The sequence below is a fragment of the Dendropsophus ebraccatus genome, chromosome 8 (genome assembly GCF_027789765.1).
Source record: "Dendropsophus ebraccatus isolate aDenEbr1 chromosome 8, aDenEbr1.pat, whole genome shotgun sequence".
Lineage (NCBI taxonomy): Eukaryota > Metazoa > Chordata > Amphibia > Anura > Hylidae > Dendropsophus > Dendropsophus ebraccatus.
Genome location: NC_091461.1, coordinates 91,473,299 through 91,500,569, shown reverse-complemented (window position 1 = coordinate 91,500,569; position 27,271 = coordinate 91,473,299). Strand labels below are relative to the sequence as shown.

The 27,271-nt window shown below is 45.2% G+C and overlaps 1 protein-coding gene across 2 annotated transcripts in view; it reads right to left on the bottom strand.

The window, feature by feature from the left end:
• Nucleotides 1–529: 529 nt before the first annotated feature.
• Nucleotides 530–27,271, bottom strand: part of LOC138799564 (zinc finger protein 585A-like) — a 97,310-nt gene continuing 70,568 nt past the window's right edge. The window contains exons 1-5 of one of the 2 annotated variants that reach the window (XM_069980925.1): nucleotides 19,204–19,307; nucleotides 8,246–8,324; nucleotides 7,971–8,150; nucleotides 7,760–7,880; nucleotides 530–4,845 (exon numbers count right to left, since the gene is read on the bottom strand). In XM_069980925.1, coding sequence (XP_069837026.1) covers nucleotides 2,708–4,845; nucleotides 7,760–7,880; nucleotides 7,971–8,150; nucleotides 8,246–8,323 — 2,517 coding nt within the window. In that variant the 5' untranslated portion in view covers nucleotide 8,324; nucleotides 19,204–19,307 and the 3' untranslated portion in view covers nucleotides 530–2,707. Of the gene's footprint in view, nucleotides 4,846–7,759; nucleotides 7,881–7,970; nucleotides 8,151–8,245; nucleotides 8,325–19,203; nucleotides 19,308–27,271 lie in introns of those variants that run through there. The other variant, XM_069980926.1, reaches the window with a different exon arrangement.

The following is a 27,271-nucleotide window of genomic DNA, read 5'->3' as shown; positions in this document are numbered from 1 at the left end:
ACAGGATTGCGTACAGATCTGTAGAGACTTATAAGCCATTCATGCTCTAGTAAGAATTCTGGGAAGAGAGATATTCTTTTTGTCCAACTTTTTACCACAATGGAGGAGATTTATCAAACATGGTGTAAAGTGAAACTGGCTCAGTTGCCCCTAGCAACCAATCAGATTCCACCTTTCATCCCTCACAAACTCTTAGAAATGAAAGGTGGAATCTGATTGGTTGCTAGGGGCAACTGAGCCAGTTTCACACAATGTTTGATAAATCTCCCCCATTGTTCCTGCATGGTGAACAGCGTAAACGAAAAGAGTATCAGAAACAAAGTTATAAAAAGTGATCAATAATTTATTATTTTTTTAACAATATGATACCAATAAAAACTAGAGATCATGGTGAAAAAAATGACGCCCAAATCAGCATTATGGCTCTTAGAAGACTGGGAGGAACATTGCTTCAATGTGACCTGGACATCCTTGTATCAAAGACACACAGGTCATGAAGGGGTTTATAAAAAAAAGAGGACCAAATGTATCAACTTTCAAAGCTTTATTATAAAAAACACACACACAGGAACACTGAAAAAGATTGCATACCAAGTGTTAAAAAAATAAAGCGAAATAACAATAAAGACCCAGGCATCTATAATATCTGGGCCCAGATGTATCAATCTATGTGAAACAAAAACTGGTGTGATTTGCCTACAGTGACCAATCACAGCTCAGGTTTCATCTTACCAGAGCTGTAAGCTGTGCTGTGATTGGTTGAGATGGACGAATCACAACAGTTTTTGTTTCACATAAATTGATAAATCTTCTGTTACTTTGCCTGTAGATAGAACTATTGATGCACACTTGGATCTGACCCCCACAATGTCAACCAACGTATATGCTTTTATACGCCCCATATCCTATTACCTAGCCCAATGCTTACTGTTAACAAGCGCTAATCTTACAGATCTGACAAGGCTTAACCACATGAACAATCCCTGCAGCTCTTAGCGTCCATCATTTGTTGACTGCACATCCCTTATTACACAGGCTGAAAAGCAAGTATTTTTTTATTATGCCACTAAGGGTGTCCAGAGCGGTAGCAAATCTCCATACAAAAACCTTTTCTGCTTTGGGCAGTTCCTGTCACTGTCAGAGGTGGCAGCAGAGAGCACTGTGTCAGACTAGAAAAAATACACACTTTCTGCAGGGCATACAGCAGCTGATAAGTACTGGAAGATTTCAGATTTTTAAAGCGAATGTACCATCAGGTAAGTGTTGCATATCAATACAACGGTGGCATGGTGAAACATAGAAAGAAGGGGGGGGGAGGAGGGTATGGTGTACCCTGAGCTTAAAGCGAATGTACCATCAGTACATTCGCTTTAAGTCTTGCACATGGATAGAATGGCGCCGGCCCGGGAAAGCCAGCGCCGCAGTCCTTTTTTTCAACTGTGGCCCGGTTCCGCGTACAGAGCCGTTCTATTCCCGGGCAGCGCTGCTGAAACACTGGAGGCGGGCCAGCAAACCCACAGTGGGAGGAAACCCCCTCGCTCTGTGCTGCGGCTCCATTGATTCTAAAGAAGCCACGTCACAGAGGGGGTGGGCCAGCCCATCTCCAGTGCTTCGGCCCCGGACGGTGCCCGGTAATAGACTAGAGCCATGCGTGGCAACTGGGCCGTGGTTCAAAACAAGGACCGTGGTACTGGCTTCCCCGCGTTGGCGCCGTTCTATTGATATGCAACACTTAAAGCGAATGTACTTGATGGTACATTTGCTTTAAATAGAAGCAAATTACAAATCTATATAACTTTCTGCTACCAATTGATCTGAAAGGAAAAGATTTTCACCAGCATTCCCCTTTAAGTTCCATACAGTACCTACATAAAACACCTTTTTTACACATGTAATTTAAAGCCAAACATATATAGATGATAAAAAAAAAAAAAAAAATCGAAAGTTTTGCATAAAAAAATCTAAAATCTACTAAAAAGAATGTTCTCTTTATAACTTTTAAAAATATAAATAATAAAATAAAGAGCTTCAAATGTAATAAACCCCTTTACTTGCCTCTCCATTACATTTGTTCTGTGACCTCAGTGATGGCTGTACTACTGGCATCATGGCTCTCATCGCTGAGCAATGATGCTAGTATAGAGTATCACCACCGATTAGTTAGGTTTAGGGTAGGTATGGGATTCTTGTATATTTCCAATAGAAGCAGATTATTCCCCAAACCTGCATGGTATGGATTTACCGGGGTTAAAAGTGTGCAGCGTGGGGCAGTACCACCATTACATTATCCACAAACCGAACATTCTTCATTATTACATTGAAGGACAACAAGATGTGAGCTACTTCTCAGTAAGAGTTGCTTGATGATTAAGGAGAATGGATTTGCGAGTATAACGTTTCCCACATTCTGCACATGAATATATTTTCATGTGCAATTACAGCCGACTTTTGGTTAAAAACCTTCTTACACATGGAACATGAAAATGTTTTTTCCCCTTTGTGAGTTTCTTCATGTTTAACAAGAGTTGCTTTACTCGAGAAACATTTCCCAAATTCTGAACATGAAAATGTTTTTTACACTTTACACAGTTTTCTGATGTGCATTTGAGAAAGAATTTCCACATTCTGCATATGGTAATGACAAATTCTTGTGAGTTTTCTGATGTTTAATAAGCGTTGTTTTCCGTGAGAAACACTGCCCACATTCTTAAGAGGAAAATGGCTTCTCCCCTGTGTGAGTTATCTGATGTTTGACAAGACCAGATTTCTGAGAACAACCTTTTCCACATATATTACATACATATGGCTTTACCCCTGTGTGAATTCTATGATGTCTTTCAAGATTTATTTTCTGAGTAAAACTTTTGCCACATTCCGAACATGAAAATGGCTTTTCTCCTGTGTGAGTTTTTTCATGTTTAACAAAAGTTCCTTTACTTGAGAAACATTTCCCACATTCTGAACATGAAAATGGCATTTTCCCTAAGTGAGTTTTTTTATGTTTAACAAGAGTTTCTTTACTCAAGAAACATTTCCTACATGCTGAACATGAAAATGTTTTTTCCACTTTGTAAGTTTTCTGATGTGCAATAAGAGGTGCTTCATTTGAGAAAGAATTTCCACATTTTGAAGATGGAAATGATGAATTCTTGTGACTGTTCTGATGTGTAATAAGAGATGATTTCTGTGAGAAACACTGCCCACATTCTTGACAGGAAAATGGCTTCTGCCCTGTGTGAGTCATCTGATGTTTGACAAGATCAGCTTTCTGAGAACAACCTTTTCCACATATATTACATACATATGGCTTCACACCTGTGTGAATTCTATGATGTCTTTCAAGATTTGATTTCTGAATAAAACTTTTGCCACATTCTGAACATGAAAATGGCTTTTCCCCTGTATGAGTTTTTTCATGTTTAACAAGAATTTCTTTAAACAAGAAACATTTTCCACATTCTGAACATGAAAATGGCCTTTCCCCTGTGTGAGTTTTTTTATGTTTACCAAGAGTTCCTTTACGCGAGAAACATTTTCCACATTCTGAACATGAAAATGGTCTTTCCCCTGTGTGAGTTTTTTCATGTTTAACAAGAGTTCCTTTACTCGAGAAACATGTCCCACATTCTGAACATGAAAATGGATTTTCCACTGTGTGAAATTTTTCATGATTAACAAGATTTTGTTTAGTCAAGAAACATTTCCCACATTCTGAACATGAAAATGGCTTTTCCCCTGTGTGAGTTTTTTCATGATTAACAAGATTTTGTTTAGTCGAGAAACATTTCACACATTCTGAACATGAAAATGTTTTTTCCACTTTGTAAGTTTTCTGATGTGCAATAAGAGGTGCTTCATTTGAGAAAGAATTTCCGCATTCTGGATAAGGAAATGACGAATTCTTGTGAATCTTCTGATGTTCAATAAGAGTTGCTTTCCGTGAGAAACACCTACCACATTCTTGACAGGAAAATGGCTTCTGCCCTGTGTGAGTCATCTGATGTTTGACAAGATCAGCTTTCTGAGAACAACCTTTTCCACATATATTACATAAATATGGCTTCACCCCTGTGTGAATTCTATGATGTCTTTCAAGATTTGATTTCTGAAAAAAACTTTTGCCACATTCTGAACATGAAAATGGCTTTTCCCCTGTATGAGTTTTTGCATGTTTAACAAGAGTTGCTTTAAACAAGAAACATTTTCCACATTCTGAACATGAAAATGGCCTTTCCCCTGTGTGAGTTTTTTCATGTTTAACAAGAGTTCCTTTACTCGAGAAACATGTCCCACATTCTGAACATGAAAATGGATTTTCCCCTGTGTGAAATTTTTCATGATTAACAAGATTTTGTTTAGTCGAGAAACATTTCCCACATTCTGAACATGAAAATGGCTTTTCCCCTGTGTGAGTTTTTCCATGATTAACAAGAGTTCCTTTACTCGAGAAGCATTTTCCACATTCTGAACATGAAAATGGCTTTTCCCCTGTGTGAGTTTTTTCATGATTAACAAGATTTTGTTTAGTCGAGAAACATTTCACACATTCTGAACATGAAAATGTTTTTTCCACTTTGTAAGTTTTCTGATGTGCAATAAGAGGTGCTTCATTTGAGAAAGAATTTCCGCATTCTGGATAAGGAAATGACGAATTCTTGTGAATGTTCTGATGTTTAATAAGAGTTGCTTTCCGTAAGAAACACTTCCCACATTCTTGACAGGAAAATGGCTTCTGCAATGATGGGCCTTTGCTGTATTGAGTGGAGTCTATATCTGAGTTATTGGCATGGTCTTCATTTATATGTTGAGCAGTACAATCTTTCTCTGTGTTGCTGGTCATGCAATCTGCCAAAAATAAAACTGTTATGTTTACTGTAACTTTCATTGTTGTTTCGAGAACTTATGATTTTTATACATGTTAAAAGACACGGCTTTAATACACAGAGTGATATCTGTCCCAATCGGACTAATTCAGCAAATAATCGCTCTGTGTAATAGGGCCGAGTGAGGGTGCATACCCATCTGGGACCCGCACCTATCTTTAGACTGAGGGCTCCGTTGCCCCCTCTGACCTTTTCATGGCTACCTATGGGCCGCATAACAGGCATCTATTTATTGGGGGGTGAAGTGTAGGTTTAGATCTCTGTTTGCTGATTGTGAATGAAAACATTCTAGCTCCATCCAGACTCTTAACAACATCTATAACACTTACAATATACAGAGCTGTGACGCAAAGACAGGTGCATATGCCTACATTCACTGACAGCAAACAGAGATAGAACTATAACTTTTCATATTACAGAAAGCTAGGCTCAGGGACACATGTAAGTCTATGGAAGCAGCACAGGTGCATGGAGATGATGCAGATAATGTCTCCTGGGGGTCGGGTTACCAAGTCAATAGACAGCTAACCCAGCCCTCAGAGAGGAGATCACATGTCATGTGAGGGAGGGGGGGGGGAAGAGGGAGCTGAGCGTGGTCATAGTGGACCCATAGTAGAGGATTTTAGACATCTAGAGCGGATAAGAATGAGGAAAAAAACAGGGAAAGGGTGCAAGTTAGGTTATACATGTATATTAGATGTAGGGTGGTATTAGGAAAGAGGATTGTTTAGAATATTGTTTTTGTTACCCGGATAACCCCTTTAAGGCCCTTTCAAATGTGTCGATATTTGCTAACAAGTGTTCCTAGGAATGCTTATTCAGCCAATAATTGGCCCATGTATAGGTGCCAGAGATCAGCCAACGCTTTGGAGACCCACTAATACTCTTTTACTATTCCTGTTCTCCTAGTGTTAGACAATGCAGCGGATTATGTACAATCTTATGTCTCCTACTGTACTAAAGAGTCACAGAGCTGTTGTTCGTGCCACACTCTGGTATGCATTCTCCTCCCTCTTCATGAATAATCAATTCTGCCCGGCCTCCTGCTCACTCAGCTGTCAGATTGCAGATCAGTCCTCTGTAGGCAGTTTATGTCTGAAAGAATCTCTTCTCCCTAATGTGTTGGAGCTGTGGTCTATGGGTAAGTCACCTGTCTAGAGACCTGCCAGCAGTTCATTCTCTGGTTCGAATCCCCTGATGGAAATTAAATAGATGTCTTTTTTTTTCTCATTATTCATTCAGTATCATTTTAAGGCTATGTTCACACACAGTATTTTTGCTCAGTATTTTGCAACCAAAACTAGGAGTGGATTAAGAACACAGAAAGGCTATGTTCTCACACTGCTGAAATTGAGCGGATGTCATTTAACCCCTTAAGGTCAAAGCCAATTTTCGTTTTTGCGCTTTTGCTTATTCCATTTTAAGTTTAAAATTCCATAGCGCTTGCATTTTTTCACCTAGAGACGTATATGAGCGCTTATTTTTTGCGAAACCAATTGTACTTTGTAATGACAGGCATTATTTTTCCATAACATATGCTGCGAAACCGGAAAAAAATCATTTGCGCTGTCAAATTGAAAAAAAAACTAATTTGTTTTGATTTCGGGGAGTTTTGCATTTACGCCGTTCGTCCTATGGTAAAACTGACTTGTTATGCATGTTCCTCAAGTCGTTACGATTACAACAATATATAACATGTATAACTTATATTGTATCTGATGGCCTGTAAAAAATTCAAACCTTTGTTAACAAATATACGTTCCTTAAAATCGCTCCATTCCCAGGCTTATAGCGCTTTTATCCTTTGGTTTATGGGGCTGTGTGAGGTGTCATTTTTTGCGCCATGATGTGTTCTTTCTATCGGTACCTTGATTGCGCATATACGACTTTTTGATCACTTTTTATTACATTTTTTCTGGATTTGATGCGACCAAAAATGCGCAATTTTGCACTTTGGAATTTTTTTGCGCTGACGCCGTTTACCGTGCGAGATCAGGAATGTGATTAATTAATAGTTCGGGCGATTACGCACGCGGCGATACTAAATATGTTTATTTATTTATTTATTTATTAATTTATATTTATAAAATGGGAAAAGGGGGGTGATTTGGACTTTTATTAGGGGAGGGGATTTTTTATTAATAAATACACTTTTTTACTTTTTTTTTTACATGGACTAGAAGCCCCCCTGGGGGGCTTGTATATACATAACACTGATCTCTCATAGAGATCAATGCTGTGTATATACACAGCAAACATCCATCAGATCGGTCATAGATTGCTATGGCCTGCTGCAGGCCATAGCAATCTATTGCCGAGCCGGGATCAGCGTCATTCCGACGCTGAGGCCCGGCACGGGCAGAAGAACGGATCTCCCCCCCCCCCGCGATCGCATCGCGGGGGAGAGATCCGACCCACTAGACACCAGGGATAGTGTGCATAAAGCACTTCAATGCAGCTGTCAGGTTTGACAGCTGCATTGAAGTGCTTAATTAGCCGGCGCGGCAACGGGACCCGCGTCGCTAACAGAGGCACTGCCCGGCTGCACGTGTCAGCCGGGATCAGCGGGACCCCGCTCTGAACACCCCCCGCGGCACCATGACGTATCAGATACGTCATGGGTCGCTAAGGGGTTAATGGCAAATATCGGACGTTGTTTTAAAATAACAGTAATTATTTGCCATTAAATGGCGGCCATCCACTCAATTTCAGCACCTCAGGTAGGGCCCAGGAGCTGACAGATTCCCTTTAATGTTAATTCGTTCATCCCTAGTAATTTGGCAATGGACAAAAGAAGCTGTAACTTATGTACCACGGTGGTACTGTGGCAGTCACAATATCACTTTTAGAGGTTTATATATTTAGTTGTGTATTACCTGATGATGTTTGGGGCTGTTGGATCTTCATGAGGTCTTTGCACAGATATTTGTGTCCTTCTATATACTCCCACTCCTCCATGGAGAAATGGACAGTGACATCCTCATACCTTATAGGAACCTGACAATAATAATAATAGTCATCATCCAGACACATAACCCCATTAATATTACAGTATAATGTCCCAGCATTCCCAGCAGCAGCGCTCACCTCTCCAGTCAGCAGTTCTAGGATCTTGTTGGTGAGTTCTAGGATCTTCTGTTCATTTATTTCCTCCTGTATTGGGAACTGAGGTGAAGCCTCTGTCATTTGGCTCAGCGTTCTTTCCGATCCTTCGGACACAGGCGCCTGGCAGCGCTCACTAGAGGCCTTCTTCACCACTTTGTAATCCTTTTTATACAGAGATACATTCAGATACATTTACAGACCCCCTCATCTCTTCATTCATACACATGTAATATGGCAGCATTCTCAGGATCTCTTACCTCTCCAGTAAGCCAGAAGATTATCTCTAGGGTGAGATTTAATATACCGTCTGCCATCTTGTTCTTTTCCTTATGCATCCTTGGGGGAACAAAATGGTGGAAGAAAATTAGAGATGAACGAATCTACAGTATTAGCGAAGCCCTTTGCTACAATCGGCTGTCAGCTTGTCAGCCGGCTGCCCTTGAACTCCGCTCTGGGTGCCTGGAAAAGCTGGATGCAGTCCTAGGACAACATCTAGATTTGCCAGGCACCAGGAGCGGAGATCAAAGGCAGCCGGCTGACAAGCTGACAGCCTATTGTAGCAAAGCGCTTTGCTAATACTTTAGATTCGGTCATTCCTAAGGAAAATTATCTTATGATGATATCGAATGAGAGGATCCTATATTGTAGGAATCTGAATATAAAGAAAATGCGCCAATGTCAATCACACAAAAACTGCAAGTACCAGAAATATGGAGGAACAATTGGAGAAAACTAGTTGAACACATTGGGGGGCATTTATTAAGTCCGGCGTTTTTTACGCCGGAATTAAAAATGCCCCCGCAGCTCCGGCGCTACGGAGATTTATGTAGAGGCGGACTGCCTCTACATAAATCCCGTGTGCGCCGGTGCACACCGCCGAAAACCTACGCCAGCTGTGGACTGGAGTAGGTTTTCGGCGTATATTTGGGCGGAACGGATGGTAAATCGAGCGGACTCTGAGTCCGCGCCCTCCGTTCCGCCCACTACACGCCCCCTTTTCGCCCCCCTGGCGTACTTGGCGGAAAGTGCCGATTTGCGAATATATTATTCGCAGATCGGCCATTTGCGTATAAAAAAATACGCAAATCGTCACTTTCCGCCGAAAATCATCCGTTCGCAGGATGATACATGTGGCCCCTTGACTTTCCTTCATGTTTATCTCCCAGTAACCTTATCCTGCAGTTCATTTACATTTGTCACATTCTTTGCCTCACACACATTCACCTTTCATCACCAGTATATCACTAAGGATAGGCTATCAATATGCGAAATTGCAACTTTTATTGGAGGGCAATGGGGGATATCCAGATGTGGCAGCCCTGCAGAACCTTTATAGCTAAATTGTGGCAGGCCTGGAAGCCTTCACTAGGCTTCTGGCTGCCATGACAAGCACTGTAGCAATATGTATATGCTGTGTATGGCCTCTAGGGGTCTCACTACTTATATTGTTCATATTGGTCAACTGTACTGTGATATATCTTGTTGGTTGTTGTTCAGTAGTTACCTCATGTGTAATGGCAGCTAGCTGGGGCACTGAATAAAATGTCTGCTACTTACTACACTGCCTCTGGATAAAGCACCAACTAACAGAACATGGTGGCAGCTGGGTACAGGACCTCTGAAAAGAAAGTCTGCTGTCTACAAATACAGATTGTGTGAAGCTACAACTGCACAGAAAATCATAGCAACTGTAAGTGCAAACCCCTCATATACTGCACTATGGAGACTAGCAAGCACCTGACTGTTTATGGAGGGTGCTCACAGACTGCCTGTGGCATCCTCCATAAGTACCCCTTCGCCCTGTTTTCCTTATGGCCGCCAGGAAAGGGTTAATAGAGGAACGTTTTACTCTCCCCTCCTCCTCTTTCCTAGTGTCAACCCCCCTTCCCCTTTTTCCCTCACACATGTGTTCAGTGGCCAATTAGTATAATTCCCAGGCTTGAGAGCCTATCAGGGACCAGAAGGAAGTTACACCAGACCTCATTTATAAGGGTTAGCGCAGCCCGCGCTTTCAGTCTACTGCTTACAAGAGCGGTTTCCCGCCTTCCCTCCCCTTGTGAAAAATGTACATGTTTATGTGTTGTTACAGTGATGCGTTTAAAAAACAAACATATATATATATATATATATATATATATATATATGGAAATCCTTGAAGATGTTAAATAATTGAAGATGTTAAATAATTGTGTGTGGGTTTATAAGTCACAGCTGGCTGAGTACACCTGCCCAGCAGGTTAATGGGTTAAGCGGGCGTTTGTGTACGGCGGGAGTCCGCCGGTGGCACACCGTGGCTTCCCTCCTGGTGAGTTGGCACGTAGTGCCGGTTGGTTAATTACGGTTAAGAGTACGGTTAATAAAAGCTGTGGCCGGCCATCACCCAGCAAAAGCAGTTGAGAGTTGTGTTTTTATTTCCTGGCGGCGTTGGGGAATATGGTGCAGTCTTACATGTTTGGTTTGGAGATCTAGGCAGTCTGGCCTGAAACCCCCTCAGAGACTGGATGTCACTTCTTCCAACCTCTCACAGACATGGAGACACTGGAAGGAAGAGTTTACTCTGTATGTGGATCTGACAGTGGCCGCCAGAGAAGAGCAGAGGAAAGTTAAAGGAGACCTGTCACCCCCCTCGTGCCGGGGTGACAGACTCCCGACCCCCGTTAGAGCCCCCTATACTCACGTGATCCCGCAGGGTCCCGCTTCCTGAGCCGGACGGGTCATGGAGATATCAGCGCCCGAAGCCCGGCGCGCGCACTGACAGCAGAGTCAGATGCCCTTAGAGAATGAATGGGGAGTCCGATTCTCTATGGGCATCGGACTCTCCTGTGAGCGCGTGTGCTGGGCTTCGGGCGCTGATATCTCCGTGACCCGACCGGCTCAGGAAGCGGGACCCTGCGGGATCACGTGAGTATAGGGGGCTCTAACGGGGGGTCGGGAGCCTGTCACCTTGGCACTGGGGTGACAGGTCCTCTTTAAGCTATTTTACTACTTAGTTGGGGAAAAAGGCAGAGAAATAGCCCAGACCCTGCTCCCAGACAGCACAGACAGCCTGGCACTGACAGACCTACTGCAGGCATTTGATAAACACTTTGACCCCAAAAAGAATAAGACAGTGGAGAGATACAAGTTCTTCTCAAGGAATCAGGAGGCTGGGGAAAGTGTGGACAGATATGTGACAAAGCTGAGGAGACTGGCTGCAACCTGTGGGTTTGGGGACATTAGAGATTCCCTCATCAGAGACAGAGTACCCTCAAAGTAACGGTAAAGCAGAGTCAGCCGTGAAAACAGCTAAAAGACTCATGTGGAAAGCAAAACAGGCAGGTACAGATATATACCTTTCCATACTGGATTACAGGAACACACCCACACAAAGCCTAGACACCAGTCCAGCACAGCGGCTTATGAGTAGACGTACAAGGACTCTCCTACCAACTGCAAGTCGATTGCTAAAGCCAAAATTTGTGGGCAATGTTAAAGCCAAACTGAAGAGGAATCAAGATAGGCAGGCGTTCTATTACAATAAATCTGCAAAGGATCTGCCTGTCCTCCAGAGAAATGAAAATATACGGATTCAGCCAATAGACAAATATGATAAACACTGGCAAAAGGCGAAGGTTGTTCAGAAAGTGGGACCACGGTCTTATGAAATTCTCACAGAGGAAGAAAGAAGATAGAGGAGAAATCGGAGACATCTGAGAAAAAAACAAGAAAGAGATGATACAGGACCTTAGGAGTATTATGTGGACACTCAAAGCAATGAGACTATCAATACAGGCAACAACGAAACAGAGAATGTTGGGGAGCATGGGGAGAACTCTAGACAGAGACAGCCAGTCCCAGAAAGTAGTGTGCCAGAATCAGAAGAGCACCAAGATGTGGGTGAGGAAACCCGCAATGTTACACGAGCTGGCAGAACAATCAGAAAGCCAGTTCGCCTCAAGGATTATATATGACTTATAGCTATTCCCTATATGTTTATGTTCACAATTTTGAGTTTATTATAGTTCATTTGTTTTTCATTCCAAAGAGAAAGGATGTAGCAATATGTATATGCTATGTATGGCCTCTAGGGGTTTCACTATTTATATTGGTCAACTGTACTATGATATATCTTGTTGGTTGGTGTTCAGTAGTTACCTCATGTGTAATGGCAGCAAGCTGGGGCACTGAATAAAATGTCTGCTACTTACTACACTGTCTTAGCCTCTGGATACAGAACCAACTAACAGAACAAGCACGTTGTAATAGGGGAACAGAGGGTCAGAACACAGAGGGAGCCCCCCTGTTACCTAATCACAATGTGTCTGTTATGGCAGCCAGCTGGCTGTACAAATATATCAATAGCTTCTTGTGTAAGATGGGTAGGGGGGCCCAAGTTGACCTCTTGCACCAGGGCCCAAGAGACATTAGCCGAGCCCCTGGACAGCAGCTATTAGCCGACACGGCAGAATCGGCCATGCGGGCTAATTAACCATTTAAATGCTGCAGTCAAATCAGACAGCTGCATTTAAAGAGAACCAATCATGGACGAAACTTAAAAAAATTTTATTCCTTAATTAGATGCAAATCATAATGCGATGCCCTGGCCCCTGGGGGCCACTTCCGCAGTGCTGGTGTTATGAGCGGGCAATGACCGGGGCAGCTGCAGGGGTTATACTTGTCACGGTATAGGCCCGAGGGCGGCACAGCTGTAGGGCCGGTCTGTGGAATCTGCGGGTGATGATGGGCATGCAATTCTTCGCTGCACCTAGTCAGGGCACCAGTTAGTGGACACCAATGCCAGGGTTCAGTAACAGCTGTTTTATTATAGAAAAGGTAACTAGTAGCAACAGTTCTGTCCGGATGCAACCGGGTATATAGCAGGCTCGGACAAATAAAGCAGGAGTGGTGCTGCATAGGCTGTGAGAATACGTGCCGGATGATGGGAGTAGGAGTATGAGAGGAATAGCGTTGCTGGGTGGATTAGCTTGAGAATAATACTTGCTGTGAATCCTTGCAGCGATGAGGAGAGATAACAGAATGACACCCAGATGAGAGAGAAGAATCCGGTCACTTGAGCAGGCAGATACAGCCGAAGACTTGAATACAGCAGAGCACTCGATCCACAACTCCTCTGAGGCAGGAGAGGGACGACACACATCCTCCTTGCTTGGAAGCAGGGGGAAGACTAACTTGTTAGGAGGAAGTGGGAGGTCACATGGTTGCTCCTGGCCAGAGCTAGTCGGCCATTGGAGGAACCATGGTTACAGGTCACGTGATCAACAGCCTTGCATACCACTGTACACTGTAATAATACACAGGAATACATGAGAACACACATGAGAATGCACATTACCAGAGAATACTAGGGGAAAACCAGCAGCAGTTGCAGTGCAAACACTTACCAGAACAGGCATAGACACAGCAAGAGAAATGGCCATAATAGGAGTAGTAGTCTGCATGTTCTGGGACACTGCATACCTCCCTAGCAAATTTGAGCCGACCTCGGCGAATCTAGAAGGCAGCAAACATGAATAGACTGGACAATCAAACAACAGGAATGAATTATGAGAGTGAGTGTGATGAGGTGTGTGTTTCCCACGCCCAAGGCACAGGTGAGAAGAGAGAGAATGAGAAACCCTAGTGGCAGGACTTCACCTAGGGGTGCCTAACGTACTCTGGCGACCAGGTAGCTAGTGCGTGAACCATCTGACGTGTAAGCCAGGACAACTTAACTGCTGGCGGGGGACCCTCAATATTCCAGCCAGTTAGACAGTAGGTTTTCTGTTAAATGTGTTACCCTACTGGAAAAGAGAACTGTGAAGACCTGTGTACTACCTTGGCGTGTCTGAGTAGTGTCTTGGATATCTGGAAGAGAAAAGAACAAAATAATAAAAGCAAACATACATGGGGAGCTCCCTTTCATACCACTCAATCACACACACAAGCACTCCACAGGCCAAACACACGAAAAGGTATCCAAGGTGCGATATGTATGGACAAGTGTGAAGGTTAGGCATGACTATGTGTGATAACTACTGTGTTGGGACAAGACAGAGGCGAACAAATACTGGAAACAAAAGGAAAGGAAACACAAGGGACAACAAATACTGCGAGGTCTTGAGGAGAACTGGCTCACATGAATCTGAATGAAACCTGAGAGAAATCTGAATGAAAATCTGAGAAAAATCTGCATACGAACTGGCTCAACTAAATCTTTCCAGCTATAGAGATAATAATAATACACAATAATGAGACTGGATGAGAAAATACACTCCTACATAAACTGGACTTTCTCTGAGGTATATGTAAACTGACTTCTCTTACTCAGAGGAGGAGCTATCTGACTGGAAAATATACTGTTTTACAAAAGAGGCACTCTACTCTGAGGCAATCTATGTAACCTTGTGCTTACTCAGAGGAGGAAATACAAAGACTCCGATAACACTGGAATGCAATAGTACAATAAGTGCAATAGTAGAAAAAAGTGCAATAATACCCTGTGTGGAACACACAATCACAGGAAAGTGCATTAGGAAGGAATGGGTTAAGTGTCTCTGTGAGGTAGAGTCTCTTTTAGGCAATTGGAACATCGTCCATGTAAAAGGCTCTGGGACAGGCACTAGAGAACTTTTTGTTACTGTAAGTGTCCATCAGCTCATGGCTGGTTAGTACAGGGAACTTGGTCAGGAGGACCAGGCACGAACCTTAAACGTTGCAGGAACTAAATGGTGGAACAGCACACAAAAAAAAACACAGTCATAGAACTCAGCCTTTGAAGAGAACACCTAATAGAGGTGTCCTGGAGGACCCCAAATGGCACCCCTCTTCTTCTCCCAGGGGTAATACCGGGAGGAAGCCGGAGCAGGAGCCTCATCTGCTGCGGTGGTGACCACGAGGCTAGGGGTCACGGTGGTCACAGGAGAGACAGTAGGGGCCACATGGTAGGTAGTGGTGGTGGTCGCAGCTTTAGCCACGGCAGTGGTAGGGGGAGTCACCGTAGTAGCCATGGTGAGGGGGGCTTTAGCCACCGGAGGTAGCAAGGTTAGGGCCTGCTTGATCTCATCCGCCAACTTCTTGATAACCGGGTCGTTCCCTAACACCCACTGAGGCAGGGATGGTGTCTCGGGCCCGGGGAGCCTCCAGGGACTGGCGTAGCAGGTGGCCTTAAAGTTATTCCCCTGGCTAGAAGCAGGAAGAGGGGCGCCCGGAACCCCGGTACTCACGGATCCATCGTTTTCTGGCGAGGTCGATCCTCCTGTGGAGAAGGCAACCTCGGGAGTGCTGGAGCAACGAGATCCCGGTGAGACACTGGCGATGGAGACAGGCTCTTCCTCCGGACCGTTGGAGACTGGTGTAGAGCCCCAACTGATATCGCTGTCGGAGGGTAGCGGCATTAGCAGGCACGCAGGATTGAGCAGAGGCAGACTCTCAGGCAGTGTAGGCATCACAAGCGCTGGGGCTGCAGGCAGGTGCTCTTCATAGGCCGCCATCTTGCGTTCCACTGGCCGGAACTTGTAGCAGGAAGGGGAGGAGCGCCAGGCTGGAGGATCAGGCTCCAAAGTCTGCCCAGCAACAATGACGTCAGTGGAAGCGGCCGGCCAATCAGGAGAGACACAGTCATTATCAATGGCGCCAAGCAATTCCCGCTTCTCGGCCGCATGGCAGTTAACCCTCTCGTCACTGGGGGATGGCGCAGGTAGAAATAACAGCAAGAAGCGGCCATTTTGTGTACAGTCCCAGCCGTGCAGCGACTCAGTTATCAGAACTCCCATGGCAATTTTAGCAAAGTCTCTGGAGACGATATTAAACTGTAGATCTGGTACACCGCATGGCGGGTATATCCTGTTCGTGACGCCAAAAATGCGATGCCCTGGCCCCTGGGGGCCACTTCCGCAGTGCTGGTGTTATGAGCGGGCAATGACCGGGGCAGCTGCAGGGGTTATACTTGTCACGGTATAGGCCCGAGGGCGGCACAGCTGTAGGGCCGGTCTGTGGAATCTGCGGGTGATGATGGGCATGCAATTCTTCGCTGCACCTAGTCAGGGCACCAGTTAGTGGACACCAATGCCAGGGTTCAGTAACAGCGGTTTTATTATAGAAAAGGTAACTAGTAGCAACAGTTCTGTCCGGATGCAACCGGGTATATAGCAGGCTCGGACAAATAAAGCAGGAGTGGTGCTGCATAGGCTGTGAGAATACGTGCCGGATGATGGGAGTAGGAGTATGAGAGGAATAGCGTTGCTGGGTGGATTAGCTTGAGAATAATACTTGCTGTGAATCCTTGCAGCGATGAGGAGAGATAACAGAATGACACCCAGATGAGAGAGAAGAATCCGGTCACTTGAGCAGGCAGATACAGCCGAAGACTTGAATACAGCAGAGCACTCGATCCACAACTCCTCTGAGGCAGGAGAGGGACGACACACATCCTCCTTGCTTGGAAGCAGGGGGAAGACTAACTTGTTAGGAGGAAGTGGGAGGTCACATGGTTGCTCCTGGCCAGAGCTAGTCGGCCATTGGAGGAACCATGGTTACAGGTCACGTGATCAACAGCCTTGCATACCACTGTACACTGTAATAATACACAGGAATACATGAGAACACACATGAGAATGCACATTACCAGAGAATACTAGGGGAAAACCAGCAGCAGTTGCAGTGCAAACACTTACCAGAACAGGCATAGACACAGCAAGAGAAATGGCCATAATAGGAGTAGTAGTCTGCATGTTCTGGGACACTGCAATAATTTAATTGACATTTGCAAATATAATTAATTATTTTTATTGTCACGTTTTTGAATTATTCCCTTTTTACTTTCCTGTCTCGAGCCGGCTCTTTTCAAAAGAGCCGGCGCGAGACAGGAAACTCCCGTCATGCAGAGTGGCAGGAAAGGTTCCCACGATCCTTTGCCTGCCGCTCTGTTAACACACAGTGATCTCGCGCTATACAGCGCAAGATCGCTGTGTATTATCTAAAGTCCCTCTTCTCTAATCTATTTATGAAGATACAGACTGCCTCTGCAGTCTGTATCTTTATACTTTACCTAATCCTCTTCTTCGGTGCAGCAAGGCCGGCGGCGCCATCTTGATTACGTCACTTGCGTTCCAGCGGTGGAACGCAAGGCCCGTAATCAAGATGGCGGTGCCCGGCCTTGCGGCACTGAAGCAGAGGATAGGTAAAGTATAAAGCTACAGACTGCAAATGCAGTCTGTATCCTCATGAAGTCTATCTATGAAGATACAGACTGCCTTTGCAGTCTGTATCTTTATACTTTACCAGATCCTCTGTTCCCTGGCTGTTCCGGCGGCGCCGCCATCTTGATGACGTCACTTGCGTTCCAGCTGTGCGTTCCAGCGTGACGTCATCAAGATGGCGGCGCCGGAACAACCAGGGAACAGAGGATCTGGTAAAGTATAAAGATACAGACTGCAAAGGCAGTCTGTATCTTCATAGATAGACTTCATGAGGATACAGACTGCATTTGCAGTCTGTAGCTTTATACTTTACCAGATCCTCTGTTCCCTGGCTGTTCCGGCGGCGCCGCCATCTTGATGACGTCACGCTGGAACGCACAGCTGGAACGCAAGTGACGTCATCAAGATGGCGGCGCTCACCGGAACAGCCAGGGAACAGAGGATCAGGTAAAGTATAAAGATACAGACTGCAAAGGCAGTCTGTATCTTCATGAATAGACTTAGGGAGAGATGTACTGTCATAATAGGGACAGTTATATTTAGGTGATTGGTTCTCTTTAAATGGCTTTTAACCCTTTAAGGACATGGCCCATTTTCGTTTTTACGTTTTCGGTTTTTCCTCCTTGTGTTTAAAAGGTCATAGCACTTGCATTTTTCCACCTAGAAACCCACATGACCCGTTATTTTTTGCGTCACTAATTGTACTTTGCAATTACAGGCTGAATTTTTGCATAAAGTACACTGCGAAACCAGAAAAAAATTCAAAGTGTGGTGAAATTGAAAAAAAAAACGCATTTCTTTTATTTGGGGGAAATGTGTTTTTACGCCATTCGCTCTGGGGTAAAACTGACTTGTTATGCATGTTCCTCAAGTCGGTACGATTAAAACGATATATAACATGTATAACTTATATTGTATCTGATGGCCTGTAAAAAATTCAAACCGTTGTTAACCAATATACGTTCCTTAAAATCGCTCCATTCCCAGGCTTATAGCGCTTTTATCCTTTGGTCTATGGGGCTGTGCGAGGTGTAATTTTTTGCGCCATGATGTGATCTTTCTATCGGTACCTTGATTGCGCATATATGACTTTTTGATCGCTTTTTATTACATTTTTTCTGGATTTGATGCGACCAAAAATGCGCAATTTTGCACTTTGGGATTTTTTTGCGCTTACGCCGTTTACCGTGCGAGATCAGGAATGTGATTAATTAATAGTTCGGGCGATTACGCACGCGGCGATAGCAAACATGTTTATTTATTTATTTATTTGTTTACTTTTATTTAAAACCTGGGAAAAGGGGGGTGATTCAGACTTTTATTAGGGGAGGGGGCTTTTTACTATTAACAACACTTTATTTTTTTTTTTTTACACATATACTAGAAGCCCCCCTGGGGGACTTCTAGTATATACACTGTGATCTCTCATTGAGATCTCTGCAGCATAGATATGCTGCAGAGATCCATGAGATCGGCACTCGTTTGCTTTCGGCTGCTGCAGCCGAAAACGAACGAGTGCCGAGCCGAGGACGGCGCCATCTTGGACGCGTCCTCGGCCGGCATCAGTAACGGAGATCGCTCCTCCGGGACAAGGTCCCGGAGGAGCGATCTCCCCCACTAGACACCAGGGAAACGTTGCCTCCGGTAATCGGAGGCAGCTGTCAACTTTGACAGCTGCCTCCGATTAGCTAATTAGCGGGCACGGCGATCAGACCGTGCCCGCTAATAGCAGCAGTCCCGGGCTACTCGCGGCACCCGGGATCGCGGCACTTCAAAGCGGGGCCGCCGCGCGGCCCCGCTTTGAAGTGCAAGTGCGGACATATGACGTACCGGTACGTCATATGTCCTTAAGAGGTTAAAAGTCTATGTTTTAATGGCAGCCCTATTGCTGCATCCATCTTCTGCAGCCATGGGGAATCAAACGCAGAGGGTTTGAGTTCAGACAATATTGCCGAACCTGAACATTTTACAGGTTTGCTCATCACTACTAGTAAAACCTAATAGATCATAATAGATAAAAACCATTAATAATAACATACCTTCACTCACACAGGAATTAGTTGCAAAGCCACTGATGATGTCATGATCATGTGATCAGTAACAGGCATAGGAGGAGGGTGGAGGCTAGAATGTAGCTGCCAGAGGTAGGTCTTGAGGACCTTTGATGACATCATGCCCATGTGACCAGTCTCCTGTGTGGGAGGAGCTATATTCCTCTGCAAGGCTTTCTATGAGGGTAGATGCTAGAATGTATCCTCTCCTTTAAGGTGTGATGTCACCAGGAGGGGCGGGGCCTCGACCGGAAGTAGGAAGCAGTGAGCTGCTGCACCATTCACTGTGCAGAAACAGAGGGAAGGAAGCTGCAATATCCACAATAACATGGAGGGGTATACAGGGAAGAGGACTGGTGTGTGTGGGGTCTGTATACAGGGGAGAGGACTGGTGTGTGGGGTCTGTATACAGGAGGAGAGGACTGGTGTGTGGGGTCTGTATACAGGGGAGAGGACTGGTGTGTGGGGTCTATATACAGGGGAGAGGACTGGTGTGTGGGGTCTATATACAGGGGAGAGGACTGGTGTGTGGGGTCTGTATACAGGGGGAGAGGACTGGTGTGGGGGGGGTCTGTATACAGGAGGAGAGGACTGGTGTGTGGGGTCTGTATACAGGAAGAGAGGACTGGTGTGTGTGGGGTCTGTATAGAGGGGGAGAGGACTGGTGTGTGTGGGGTCTGTATAGAGGGGGAGAGGACTGGTGTGTGGGGTCTGTATACAGGGGAGAGGACTGGTGTGTGGGGTCTGTATACAGGAAGAGAGGACTGGTGTGTGTGGGGTCTGTATACAGGGGAGAGGACTGCTGTGTGGGGTCTGTATACAGGGGAGAGGACTGGTGTGTGGGGTCTGTATACAGGGGAGAGGACTGGTGTGTGTGTGGTCTGTATACAGGGGGAGAGGACTGATGTGTAGGGTCTGTATACAGGGGGAGAGGAGTGATGTGTAGGGTCTGTATACAGGGGGAGAGGAGTGATGTGTAGGGTCTGTATACAGGGGGAGAGGAGTGATGTGTAGGGTCTGTATACAGGGGGAGAGGAGTGATGTGTGGGTTTTTATACAGGGGGAGAGGAATGGTGTGTGCGGGCTCTGTATACAGGGGGAGAGGACTGGTGTGTGTGGGATCTGTATACAGGGGGAGAGGACTGGTGTGTGTGGGATCTGTATACAGGGGGAGAGGACTGGTGTGTGTGGGATCTGTATACAGGGGGAGAGGACTGGTGTGTGTGGGATCTGTATACAGGGGGAGAGGACTGGTGTGTGTGGGATCTGTATACAGGGGGAGAGGACTGGTGTGTGGGGTCTGCATACAGGGGGAGAGAACTGGTGTGTGGGGTCTGTATACAGGGGGAGAGGACTGGTGTGTGTGGGGTCTGTATAGAGGGGAGAGGAGTGATGTGTGGGGTCTGTATACAGGGGAGAGGACTGGTGTGTGGGGTCTGTATACAGGGGAGAGGACTGGTGTGTGTGTGGTCTGTATACAGGGGGAGAGGACTGATGTGTAGGGTCTGTATACAGGGGGAGAGGAGTGATGTGTAGGGTCTGTATACAGGGGGAGAGGAGTGATGTGTAGGGTCTGTATACAGGGGGAGAGGAGTGATGTGTAGGGTCTGTATACAGGGGGAGAGGAGTGATGTGTGGGTTTTTATACAGGGGGAGAGGAATGGTGTGTGCGGGCTCTGTATACAGGGGGAGAGGACTGGTGTGTGTGGGATCTGTATACAGGGGGAGAGGACTGGTGTGTGTGGGATCTGTATACAGGGGGAGAGGACTGGTGTGTGTGGGATCTGTATACAGGGGGAGAGGACTGGTGTGTGTGGGATCTGTATACAGGGGGAGAGGACTGGTGTGTGTGGGATCTGTATACAGGGGGAGAGGACTGGTGTGTGTGGGATCTGTATACAGGGGGAGAGGACTGGTGTGTGTGGGATCTGTATACAGGGGGAGAGGACTGGTGTGTGTGGGATCTGTATACAGGGGGAGAGGACTGGTGTGTGCAGGGGCTGTATACAGGGGAGAAGTCTTGTATGTGGGGGGGCTGTATACAGAGGAGAGGACTGGTGTGTGGGGGGGGCTGTATACAGAGGAGAGGACTGGTGTGTGGGGGGCTGTATATAGAGGAGAGGACTGGTGTGTGGGGGGCTGTATATAGAGGAGAGGACTGGTGTGTGGGGGGCTGTATATAGAGGAGAGGACTGGTGTGTGGGGGGCTGTATATAGAGGAGAGGACTGGTGTGTGGGGGGCTGTATATAGAGGAGAGGACTGGTGTGTGGGGGGGCTGTATACAGGGGAGAGGACTGGTATGTGGGGTCCCACACTGGCCCCCTGTATACAGACCCCCCACACTGGCCCCCTGTATACAGACCCCCCACACTGGCCCCCTGTATACAGACCCCCCCACACTGGCCCCCTGTATACAGACCCCCCACACTGGCCCCCTGTATACAGACCCCACACACCAGTCCTCTCCCCTGTATACAGACACCGTACACCAGTCCTCTCCCCCTGTATACAGACCCCGCACACCAGTCCTCTCCCCCTGTATACAGACCCCGCACACCAGTCCTCTCCCCCTGTATACAGACCCTGAACACCAGTCCTCTCCCCCTGTATACAGACCCCCCACACCAATCCTCTCCCCCTGTATACAGACCCCACACACCCCAGTCCTCTCCTCCTGTATACAGACCCCCCCCACACACCAGTCCTCTCCTCCTGTATACAGACCCCCCACACACACCAGTCCTCTCCCCCTGTATATAGACCCCCCACACACTGCAGTCCTCTCCCCTGTATACAGACCCACACACACACCAGTCCTCTCCCCTGTATACAGACCCCGCACACCAATCCTGTTCCTTGTACAGACAATGGTGTATTACACCAAAGGATTCCTGCCCGTTCCGTCTGATAATCATTTGGTGTAATATTCCATGTTATCAGCTGATTGTGGTCTTCAAACTGGTTGAGTAATCCATATCACAATAGAGCTGCTGTCTACAATGGGCAGCTTGAACAATCTAAGGATTTTTTGGGCTGCCCCTCCCGCAGTCCCCCCACTCACTGTCTGTGCGGGTAATAACACAGACAACGAGCGGGGAACAAAGGGGAAGCGAGCCCTGACCTAACACATAGCCGATCGATTTCACCTCTTAATCATGCTGTGTAATATGACCCGCTCAGGGAGAAGCTCAGAGGAGAGGATATGCTCAGAGGAGAGGATACATACTAGACTGTATACCCTGCAGTGAGAAAAAACATTCTAGACCAGAGATGTCAGGCCCTCCAGCAGTTGCAGAACTACAATTCCCACCATGTCTGGACAGGTAAGGCATGAAGGAAAATGTAGTTTGTAACAGCCGAGGGACAAAGTCTGACACCTGTGCTCTAGACCTTTCAAAACTGCACTTGCTAGAATGTATGCCCTCTCAGAGGAGAGGATACACCTGGTGGAGATGCCCTCTCAGAGGAGAGGATACACCTGGTGGAGATGCCCTCTCAGAGGAGAGGATACACCTGGTGGAGATGCCCTCTCAGAGGAGAGGATACACCTGGTAGAGATGCCCTCTCAGAGGAGAGGATACACCTGGTAGAGATGCCCTCTCGGAGGAGAGGATACACCTGGTAGAGATGCCCTCTCGGAGGAGACGATACACCTGGTAGAGATGCCCTCTCGGAGGAGACGATACACTCCAGACATTTCAATACTAAACATTCTAGAATGTATGCCCTCTCAGAGGAGAGGATACTCGATGGACTTTACATTACTAGGCTATGTTCACACATAAAACACAGCACTCGGTTTTGGTTGAAGAAAGAATGACCGAAATACTATGTGTGAACATAGCCCTAAACATGCTAGGATGTATACCCTGCAGTGAGAAACTCAGAGGAGAGGATACATTCTAGACACTTCAGTACTGAACATGATGCTAGAATGTATCCTCTCCTCTGAGTATATCCTCTTTTCTGAGTTTCTCACTGCAGGGGATACATTCTAGCATGTTCAGTACTGAAATGCCTAGAATGTATCCTCTCCTCTGAGTCTCTCACTGCAGGGGATACATTTAGCATGCTCAGTACTGAAATGGCTAGAATGTATCCTCTCCTCTGAGTGTATCCTCTTTTCTGAGTTTCTCACTGCAGGGGATACATTCTAGCATGTTCAGTAGTGAGAATGCTAGAATGTATCCTCTCCTATGAGCCTTTCACTGCAGAGGATACATTCTAGCATGTTCAGTACTGTAATGGCTATAATGTATCCTCTCCTCTGAGTATATCCTCTCCTTTGAGTTTCTCACTGCAGGGAATACATTCTAGCATGTTCAGTACTGAAATGGCTAGAATGTATCCTATCCTCTGAGTCTCTCACTATAGGGGATTTATTCTAGCATGTTGAGTACTGAAATGCCTAGAATGTATCCTCTCCTCTGAGTATATCCTCTCCTCAGAGGGTATATATTCTAGACATTTCAATACTAAACATGCTAGAATGTATACCCTCAGAGGAAAGGATACATTCTAAATATTTAAATACTGAACATGCTATAATGTATACCCTATAGTGAGAGACTCAAAGGAGAGGATATACTCAGAGGAGAGGATACATTCTAGCCATTTCAGTACTGAACATGCTATAATGTATACCCTATAGTGAGAGCCTCAAAGGAGAGGATAAACTCAGAGGAGAGGATACATTCTAGCCATTTCAGTACTGAACATGCTATAATGTATACCCTATAGTGAGAGCCTCAAAGGAGAGGATAAACTCAGAGGAGAGGATACATTCTAGCCATTTCAGTACTGAACATGCTAGAATGTATACCCTATAGTGAGAGCCTCAAAGGAGAGGATACATTCTAGCCATTTCACTACTGAAGATGCTAGAATGTATCCCCTACAGTGAGAGACTCAGAGGAGAGGATACATTCTAGGCTCTTGTTAAGGTTAAATTTAGATGTTGACCCCTCTCTATGGAGAAAAGTCAAAAACCCAGGTACAGGATGGTTTTTAAATGTATCTAGAGTTGTAACCTGCAGTATTACCAACTCGTTACTTATAAATCACGGACACAGATAAGACATTGTATCATGATTATAAGCCTGGATAAAATGGCCCAAGTTTTATTATGGTAATCACATTTTATAGTCAGATAAAATATAGGGTGGTAACAAATGCTAATAAGGCATAGATGAGGCGGTGCTAGTGATTTAGATATTCAGTCATGCGCAATGGCATCTATATTAGTATTCATTATTATTATTCAAAAAGGTCAAAAAAGTTAGAACAATACATTCTTTGCAATGATACTTTCACATTATTCCCACTGTAAGGGTACTATTACACGGAACGATAATCGGCCGAATTGGCCTGATTCGGCCGATTATCGATTATATAGGTTAGACCCTATTTTTGTCGGCCGGCGTCTAACGATATACATTACCCATCCACGTTCCAGGGCTGCTCCTGCTGTCCGCTTCTCCCGGGGTCCCGTACGCGCTCTAGCTTCACAGCAGCCTGTCAGCTGATAGGCCGCTCAGCCAATCACAGGCTGCGGCGGTCCCGGCCTGTGATTGGATGAGCGGCCTACCAGCTGACAGGCCGCTGTGAAGCTAGAGCGCGTACGGGACCCCGGGAGAAGCGGACAGCAGGAGCAGCCCTGGAACGTGGATGGGTAATGTATGCCAGTTTAGCAAGGGCTTCAAGGACATCGGTAACGATGTCCTTGCAGCTCTTGTCAAACGATTATCGGGCCGTGTAATAGACCCAGTAAACGAGCAACGATCTAGCAGATCGGCGCTCGTTTACAGGTATTATCGGGCCCTGCTCGGCCCGTGTAATACCACCCTTACAGACAGTCAACTTTCCTCTGAGAATGTTCTTGAACGCTGCTAAAGATGTCTCTGAGTGAAATAGTTCTTGAGACAAAACATTCTTTCTAGTGTCCATATCAGAAGTTTTCCAAGGTAAGAAATGTCCCAACTATATGTTAACCCTATCAGGGACTCTCTAATGCGCTGGAGCTTCTAAGCAAGAGGCCTATATATATGTAGTCATAGAGGTACGCTGCAAGCAGGTAAGATCACATCCCTGAACTTGTCAGTCCCCCATTTGACATCCGTGAAGCTTGGACTGGGATCACTGGAGTTGGTGAATAGCCAGATGGTTCCTCAGATGCTCTCCCAAGCCGACGAGTGTTGCTTGAGGGGCCACATCTTCTCCAGGGGTGGACCCATCCTCCAAGTAGTAGTCTAGCATCCAACCTCTAGAAATGTCCAGGCGACACAGATTTCAAGAGAACCGGAAAAGGAAGGGAAAACAGTTAGTTACTCTTTATCTAAGAATTGATCTTCTCCTCTTTCGAGGTTTTATGCGAAATAAAATACACATAAACACTTTGACTAACAGATCAGTATTTTGCATAAGACCACCTGGAAGAGACCCTGAAGGACTCCCATTAGTTTATGGGCATCACCATAGGATAGACAAAAATAGTACTATACGTTTTATTGAAAGTTATAGATGGCGGAATAAACTTTCTGCAGATGTGGTAGGTATATCTGCAATAACCGAAAGAAAATACTAAACAATGGGTGAGTCTGTACAGTATACATCAATATACAGCTTAGTTACAACAAAACAAATAAAAGCTTATTATCAATACCCAAACTAATATATGTATATGACAAATACCTCTCTGGATTTTATCAAAATAACCAAACCTTATTGTCTCATCACTCCTGTCCCTAAGATTTGTCCCTAATCTTGACTACAGATGTAGCCCCCTTCTCTAGGTCCCTTTACCGTAGGACTGCCCCAAAAGGTGGAACAATCCTCCGTCCCGAACCTAACCTAGTCTCCTGTCACTCCTACGTCTCCCTGTGACATTGAGTGATCAGACAATAAGTTCTTCACTGTATATAACAGACTTGACTATCACAAGGACTTTACCACGTCGGCATCATGTGGGTATTGGAAAGTCACAAAAACTAACTTTAACCCCTTGCCTCCGCACCCTGTTTTGGCCTTAATGACCAAGGACTATTTTTTAAATCTGACCTGTCTCTTTATGTAGTGATAACTCTGCAATGCTTTTTACTATCGCGGTTATTCTGAGATTGTTTTTTCGTGACATATTCCTCTTTATGTTTGTAGTATACTTTGGTTGATACACTCAGTATTTTTTTGTAAAAAACACAACATTTGCACAAAAATTAGAAAAATGTACATTTCTTTATATTCAAAATTCTCTTTTCCTAAGAAAGATAGTCATGTCACATAAACTAATTATTACTGTAACATCTACAACATGTCTGCTTTATGGTGACGTCATTTGGTGAACGTCCTTTTACTTTTTAGGATGTTCGAGGGCTCCGAAATTTTGCAGCGATTTTTCAAATTTTCAGGAAAATTTCAAATTCTGATTTTTTTTGGGGACCAGTTCAGTTCTGAGGTGGATTTGTGGGGCCCGTATGTTAGTTACCCTCATAAATCCCTCCACTGTAAAAACTACACCCCTCAAAGTATGCAAAGTAACATTTCATAAGTTTATTAACCCTTTAGGTGTTTCACAGAAATTTAAGCAAGTTGGAGGCAAAATTTAAAATGTAAATTTTTTTGGCAGATATTCCATTTTAATTCATTTTTTCCTCTTACACAGCAAATACTAACTGAGAAATACCACTCACTATTTATTCCCCTTATTCCAATGTTTCTAGAAATCCCCCATATGTGGCCGCAGTGCGTCACCTGACTCAACCACAGGCCTCAGACATGACAGAGACCTGGTGAATTTTGGGGCCTTTTTTTATTTCACGTTTTCTTTAGCCATTATACCATGTCACAGAGGCCTTGCGGTGCCAAAATATTTGTGTAAGACAAGTTGAAGTTCCCATCGGTACCATTCTGAGGGACATGTGACACCCTGATCAATTTTTATGAAATTTTTTATGAGGCGGTACAAATAAAAAACCCAATTTAGCAGCCGTTTTTCACCATTTTTTTGTACGCCATTTACTATACGTTACATATGACATATTATCGTTATTCATCATGTCG